Source organism: Nannospalax galili, unplaced genomic scaffold, assembly GCF_000622305.1.
Source record: "Nannospalax galili isolate Female #2095 unplaced genomic scaffold, S.galili_v1.0 scaffold2241, whole genome shotgun sequence".
Taxonomy (NCBI): Eukaryota; Metazoa; Chordata; class Mammalia; order Rodentia; family Spalacidae; genus Nannospalax; species Nannospalax galili.
This window is the reverse complement of record NW_008344288.1, coordinates 233964-241324: the sequence shown is the minus strand read 5'-3', so window position 1 is coordinate 241324 and position 7361 is coordinate 233964. Positions and strand designations below refer to the sequence as shown.

The following is a 7361-nucleotide window of genomic DNA, read 5'->3' as shown; positions in this document are numbered from 1 at the left end:
ATATATATGCAGGCAAAACATACACATAAATCTAAAATTGAATTTTTTAATTATATTTAGTGTGTGTTAGAGAGGGAACAGCTTGCAGGAGTCAGAGAGAGAGAGAGAGAGAGAGAAACAGCTTGCAGGAGTTTGCTCCTTACACCCTGTGGGTTCTGGGGATCAAACTCTAGTCTTCAGGCTTTCTTGCAGGCCCTGAAATGCATCCATGTCCTGCAATGCCCAAGGAGGACAGAAGAGATTGTTGGATCCCTTGGAACTAGCTTTTTGGACAGTTGTTAGCTGCCATGTGGGTGCTGAGATTCAAACCTGGGTCTTCTGCAAGAACAGCTATTGTTCTTAACTGCTGAGCCATGTCTCCAGCCCCATGAAATTGTTCTTTATCCAAAGGGGCCAAAAGAGAAATTCTGAGCAGAATCTGGAAGGATTGTATGGAGATGAGGACATAGTGCCAAGAACACAAAATATTCCATAACGTTTATTTTGGAACCCTAAAGATTTATCTTGTCCACTGGCCCACAGCATCAGAATAATTGCGACAGACCTTCATTCAATTCCTTCATTTTAAAGTGAAGAAAAAAAAATTTACCCTGACTTGATTTGACCTTGAATTCTCTATTTTCATGTGCTTCCCAGATTAATTATTCGCACAGGACATTACAATATTCACTACTTCTGCTCCATTTCCCCTCTCCTGGGGCCAGTTCTTGGTGCTACACAGGTGGTACAAACTTAAATTTCTTCAATGAATTGTCCAGAATGGCGCTGCCCACGTAGTAGATTAGAACATATTGGCTGGCCAAAACAGTTCTCAGACAGAAAAGGAATTAAGAGGTGGGATTTTTGGGGTCTTTTAATTACCTCTTGGTTTCCACCTCAACCACTTGCAGGCAGGATCAGGTCTGACCAAGGGGTATGTAACTGTGGCTGTTTCCCCAGTTCACGCTCTGGACGCCCAGGCAGACTCTACTGCCTTAGGGAACATGTTTTGGAAGCGGAGGTCGACGCGGCGGAAATAGGCCACCCGGTCACTGCCATCCTGGTGAGTTTGCGCGGACTCCGACCCCTACCCCCTGCACAAGCCCAGAGTTCTGCAGGCAGCAGCGCTGTGAGCCCACGGCGGGACGCGCCTGCCTACGCGTTCACAGCCCGCCCCTCCCGCTCGTACGGGAGCCACACCCTCACTCCGCGCAAGCAGCGGGTGGGCCCTCCAGCTGGCGGAGGCGGGGCGGCGAACACAAGAAGACTGCTGGCTGGTTGGCGGGCGTCGCGGGGCGGGGCGGGGCGGGGCGGGGCGGGGCGGGGCGGGGCGGGGCGGGGCGGGGCGGGGCGGGGCGGGGCGCGCGCAACAACGCTTCCCCGCTTTGCGTGGCCACCGCGCGCGGGGCTAGTGGGCCCGCGGTGGCGCTGCGCGGTTCCGGCATCGGGGCCCGGCATGGCCGGTGCCGGGGCCAGGCCGGGCCGGACCCGGACCTAAATGCCTCTGCTTCTCTCCGCGCTGTTGGTCTTGCTGCTGGTTGCGCTTAGCGCACTCTTCCTAGGCCGGTGAGGGGCTTCCAGACGCGGCGTTGGGGGGCGGGGAGCGGGGGACCGGGACGGAAAGAGAGGCCGGAGGGCCGCGCTTGGGTCTGGCGTGGTAGGCGGAGAGGGTGGGCCGGCGAGGTGGCGCGCGAGACGGGGAGGGGGCGCGCAGCCGGGGCTGTGAGCTCGGGGAGGATTGAAGCTTCGGGCGAGGCCCGAGGGAATGCCGAGGCCGGGAGCTGAGTAGCTGAGAGTGAGGAAGAGGCCTCCCTCCGGGTCTGCCTTTCCTGCTCCTCTCGCCCCGAACGTCCTCTTCCCAGACGGCGAAGGACACCTGCAGCCTCACCCTGGAGAGAGGTCAGGAGGACTGCGGTCCAGAGGCGAGGCCGTCTGAGCTGCCCGGGAGTGACCTCTGCTTTCTCGGAGGGTGGGGACAGAGACTTCGGGAGTGTGCGGTGACACATTGGACACTGCACTTTAACTCCGTTGGGGCTTCTCTACCTCAAGATTGGAGGATTGATTTTTTTTTTTTTTTTAGTCTTTTTGGTTCTGTTTTAGAGGATTGAGTTTGGTTTGTCTGGTTTTATCTGGATTGAGGGGCCTATAATCTTGACTAATGTGATAAATGTATGTGACAGAGCGGAGCTTTAGGAAATGGAGTTGCCCAGAAAAATCCAGCTTCTGGATATGATCCTTTGCAAGACTTTTATAAAAACCATTCTGGTGCGGAAAGCCGGGATTAGGTGAGGGTCTCATAACTTTACTGTGATTTTTCTGCAGGTGGCTTGTGGTCCGGTTGGCCACAAGGTGGTGTCAGCGGAAGCTACAGGCGGAGCTAAAGATTGGTTCCTTCCGCTTTTTTTGGATCCAGAATGTCAGTCTTAAGTTTCAGCAGCACCAGCAGACAGTGGTGAGTTCTGGAAGTGTGTGTGTGTTGGGGGAAGCAAGGTAGAGCAAAAAATCCTGGGCACTTTTCCTGGGAAATTCCACTGTTAGTATTTGTCAAGGTGATCTTAAAGCTATTTGGAGAACTCTGGAATTGATGGCAAGTTATTTAGTTGAAAATGTTTATGGACTGGAGAAATGATAGCTCAGCGGTTAAGAGCATTGGCTGTTCTTGCAGAGGACCTGGGTTTGAATCCCAGCATCCTTAGGGCGGCTAACAACTGCCCTTAATTCCAGTTCCAGGGGATCTGATGTCCTCCTTTGTCCTTTGAGGGCACTTCACGACATGGATATGCTTACATACATGTAGGCATAACACTGATACACATAAAAATAAATAAGTTAATGGGCCTGGAGAGATGGCTCAGCGGTTAAGAACAGTGGCTGTTCTTGCAGAAGACCCGGGTTTGAATCCCAGCACCCAAATGGCAGCTAACAACTGTAACTCCAGTTCCAGAGGATCTGATAGCCTCTTCTGTCCTCTGTAGGCATTGCATGACATGGGTGCACTTACCTACATACAGGCAATACACGCATATACATAAAATAAAAATGCATAAAATATTTAGAAAAAGTTAATTGAAAAAGGAAAATGTCTATATGGCTGGGCCAGGGGGTGTACACCTATAATCCTTACTATTCAAGAGGCTAGGGTGAGAAGATTACAAGTTTAAGTCAGAGGCAGGCAGATCTCTGTGAGTTCAAGTCCAGCCTGGTCTACATAGCAAGTTCCAAGCTACAGGACTACAGGGAGACCTTGTCTCAAAAGAGAAAAAAAATAAAAAAATAAAAAAAATTTTAAAAAAAGGCAAAAACAACAACAAACCCCAAGTTCAAGGCCTGCCTGGGCAACTTAGTGAGAATGTGATTCAAAATTAAAAGGAGTTGAAGTTATAATGAGCTCAGTGGTAGAGCATTTGCCTGGCATATGCTGGGCTCTGGTTCGATATCCCGTACCAGAAAAAAAAAAGAAATCTTTACAGGTACAGTGTCCAGAATGTATAGGAAAGATATAGAAGAAACACAAGGAGAAAGATAACAGGAAATAGCAAAACTTACTGTTCTAATTTAAGAGCGGAAACGGCAACATATCCATAAAAAATGAACTGCTAAGCAAGTTCAACTAATGTCATTGTGAGGAGCAAATGCCCAGTGCTGAGCGGAGAAACCAGTGAAACCAGAGAACCGGCTTATTTAGAGGAAGGACCAGTGGAACTTCCTCGTCTGTGGCTTTTCTGGTTTGTAAAGCTGCTGGTCATTGCTAACCTAGCAACCAAGTACATAGCTTTCTTTTGGTTTTAGGAAATTGACAATTTGTGGATCTCCAGCAAACTCCTTAGCCATGATCTGCCGTGAGTACTTTATATCCTCATTTCTGCCCATGAGGGATATTTTGGGGTTGAGTTTTAACAGAATGAGATTTTTCTACAGAGGCATTTCAGCCCATGGAGGGAGAGAGGTTCTTGATGGAGTCTCCCCTTAGTTCAAGTACCATTCTCTAAGACATACTGAAAACAACTGAGACTTCCTCTGTTATTTGAGCTTTAGAGAGCTTTTTAGAGAGGCTGGGAAAATGAATGTGAAGGAGGAAAGGAAACTGTCATGAGCGAGATGGACCTGATGACAATGAGGTTTCTCTCCTGGGCAGACACTATGTGGCACTGTGCTTTGGAGAAGTACGTATCAGAACAGACCTACAAAAGATTTCTAGCCTGTCTGCCCCATTCTCTCAGAACACTGAGGTGGAGCAAAAGGAGCTGTCCCTCAACCCTTCCTTGTTGAAGATCTTCTGCCAAGTGAGACTGCTATTATTCTTGACTGTATTCTAGGGATGGTTGGCTTTGGACTTGTGGGTGGATTTTTCTATTTTGGGTGATACACTGCTAAGATCTTCCTTTCTCAGTTGGAAAGCAAGGGTGATGCTATGACATAATTACTGCCTATCCTTGCTCTTTTTTCCAGCTATTCTCCATTCATGTAGATGCTATCAACATCATGGTTCTCAAGGTAGCTACCTCTGAGTCCTTGTGGCATGTCCAGATCAGTAGAAGCAGATTTCTTTTGGACAGTGATGGGAAAAGGTAAGTAAGTGCTGGGTAAGGAGGTCTGGTAGTCTTGTTTGGAGTTGCCTTAGGGAACGTGAATGTAAGGGCCTCCTTATCTAGGTGTCAAGTTTTCATTCTGTCCAATCTGTGGAGAGATTAAGATGAGATGCTTCTGCTTGCCTGTCATTTTTAGCCAGCAGAGCTTAAGAGATAAGTAGTAGAACTCACTGTGTAGGCCAGGCTGGCCTTGAACTTACAGAGTTCTACCTCCCTCTGCCTCTTGAGTGCTAGGATTAAAGATGTGCATCTCCACACCCAGCAAGTTAAGTACTCTTAATTTTCTTCTGTTTCCAGTCTAATTTGTGAGGTGAGCCTATCGAAGATCAATAGCAAAGTTCTGAAAAGTGGTCAACTGGTGAGTATGCCATGGTCATTCTGATGCCTTGTTTCTTCCTGGGCATAAGGTATAAAGGAGCTTAGGGTGCTTACATTAAAGATTCTCTTGTCTTTTTTTAAAAAAAAAATTTATTAGCCGGGCATGGTGGTGCACACCTTTAGTCCCAGCACTTGGGAGGCAGAGGCAGGCAGATCTCTGAGTTCAAGGCCAGCCTGGTCTACATACCGAGTTTCAGGACAGCTGGGGCTACAGGGAGACCCTGTCTCAAAAAGACCAAAAAATTCCCCAAAATTTTATGTGTGCGTGTTTTGTCTACATGTACATAAGTGCCCATGGAGGCCAGAAGAGGGCATTGAATCCCTTGGAATTGTAGTTACAGACTGTTGTTAGCTGCCATGTGGGTGCTAGGAACTGAACCTAGGACTTCTTCAAAGTGACCAGTGCTTTTAACCACTGAGCCATCTCTCTAATACCTTAAATTCTTTGTATTTATAGGGTTCCCTCAAGATAATATTTAGTGCTCTGACCATTGTGGTTGGGTCTTTCGTTGTTTTTTGTTTTGTTTGAGACAGAGTCTTGCCATGTGTAGACATGGCTGGCCTCCTGCCTCAGCCCTCTTATAGCTGGAATTATAGGTGTGCACCACCACACTGGCTTCAGACCATTGCAGTCTTTGACCTAAAACTTCAAAACTTCCTACACACAGGAGGACACATGCCTAGTAGAGCTCTCACTGGCCCTGTGTCTAAAGGTGGGCATCAGCAGTTGGCATCTGAAGGCTATCACTGTGGATGTGTGGACGCTCCATGCTGAGCTACATGAAGGTCTTTTTCATAGTCAACTACTATGTCAGTCCCCAGGCCGGAAATCCAAGCCTGCTCCTTGTTCAGGTAAAACCCTAATCATTGAGTTTCATATCTACCTTATTCTCATGGGTTGTTTTGGAAGTAGAAACACTTTCACTACTTATTTAGGTGTGTATTGTTAGACACCATGGCTTTTGATTCTGAGGTTGTTATAAGAAATAGGGCATTTCCTTATTCTAGAACTAACATTTAGACCTTTAGACCTGTACTCCATATTTTATATATGTTTTCACTAAATTCTCTGCATTTTACAAATGAGGAAACAAGCCTAGAGCAGTTAGCTAGATAGCTTGACTGAGTGAGTAAATACAGGGTGTGAATTATTTGGCCCTAAAGTTCATATTCTCTTGATGTATGTACTCGCATAGTGTTTATGCTTTTAGAGTCTGGGGAAGGAATTACACTAGGTACCTGGATCTGCGATGATGCTGTTTGCCTTGCGGCCTCTTAGGCATTTGCTTAGTTTGTCTTTATGTCTGAGGATTTGATCAAAGAGGGCAGGACTTCTTGGAGGATTTAAGACTGTTAAGGATTAATGATTCTTATGTGTATGATTCATTCATATTTCTAGAGGTGACAGAGAATTTGGATGAGCCAAGTCTTCCTGGCCTATACCTCCTTCAGCAGCTGCCAGACCAGGTCAAGGTGAAGATGGAGAACACAAGTGTGGTGTTATCTATGAACAGTCAAAAGAGGTAAGTTCTCTGCTGAGTCAGTGTGGAGAGTGATAATGTGAGTTCTTCTCTGGGCTCTCCGTACTAAGCTTATCTGTGGAGAGGAAGAAAGGAGGAGTGGCATTCCATGTCTTTCTGATGTACCTCTGTCTCTGATGCAGGCACCTGACTTGGACACTGAAGTTGCTGCATTTCCTATACCACCGTGATGAGGATCAACTGCCACTCCGAAGCTTCACAGCGAACTATGATATGGCCCAGATGAGCACTGAACTCCTACTGGAAGGTTGATGGATGGGGTTATTGGTACTAAAGAGAAGGGAGGACTGGGCATTCTGCTAATGCCTTGCATGGTTTCCTTAATTTAATATCATTGTAACAACAGGTAGGGAAAGAGGGAACATAATGTGAGGAAATAACCCAACTTAACAGGTGTTGGTGACAATCTTCCTGCATCCTCCCCTCTCCTCGTTTCACCTGTGTCCTCCCTTTGCTTTCCTCTCATCTCCTCTTTGGCCTCTTACAGATGGGTTGTTGCTGTCCCAGAGTCGCCAGCGTATTGTCTGCCTCAACTCCCTCAAGGCTAATGTACAGGTGTGCTGACCATGCTTCCTTTCTCTGCACATTGTTGCATTGAGTTATGGAAGTATAACCCAAGCCCACACTTCTGTTCTTCTCTCTCCCAGGTAACCACCATTGACCTCTCAGCTTCCCTCCTTCTGAACACTTGCATCATTCATTACCGGCACCAGGAATTCTCTCACTGGCTGGTTATGCTAGCATCGGAAACCCCAGGAACTAGTTCACTTGATGTAAAACAAAGAAAAAGAAGGTGAGTTTAATCTTTTTATGTCACCATCTTATTCTGTAGATTCTTTTTTTTTCCAGTGAAAGACTATATATATATATATAT

General features: G+C 47.0%; 1 protein-coding gene across 3 annotated transcripts in view; it reads left to right on the top strand.

Annotated features, from left to right (window-relative positions):
* The first annotated feature begins 1346 nt into the window (after positions 1-1346).
* Kiaa0100 (KIAA0100 ortholog) overlaps positions 1347-7361 on the top strand; it is a 37469-nt gene continuing 31454 nt past the window's right edge. Inside the window, exons 1-11 of one of the 3 annotated variants that reach the window (XM_008840596.2) lie at positions 1347-1545; positions 2302-2431; positions 3769-3818; positions 4115-4262; positions 4429-4547; positions 4866-4926; positions 5615-5798; positions 6346-6469; positions 6610-6734; positions 6975-7042; positions 7135-7280. In XM_008840596.2, the coding sequence (XP_008838818.1) occupies positions 1478-1545; positions 2302-2431; positions 3769-3818; positions 4115-4262; positions 4429-4547; positions 4866-4926; positions 5615-5798; positions 6346-6469; positions 6610-6734; positions 6975-7042; positions 7135-7280 (1223 nt within the window). In that variant the 5' untranslated portion in view covers positions 1347-1477. The remainder of the gene's footprint in view (positions 1546-2301; positions 2432-3768; positions 3819-4114; positions 4263-4428; positions 4548-4865; positions 4927-5614; positions 5799-6345; positions 6470-6609; positions 6735-6974; positions 7043-7134; positions 7281-7361) is intronic. The other 2 variants (XM_008840597.1, XM_029567142.1) reach the window with 2 other exon arrangements.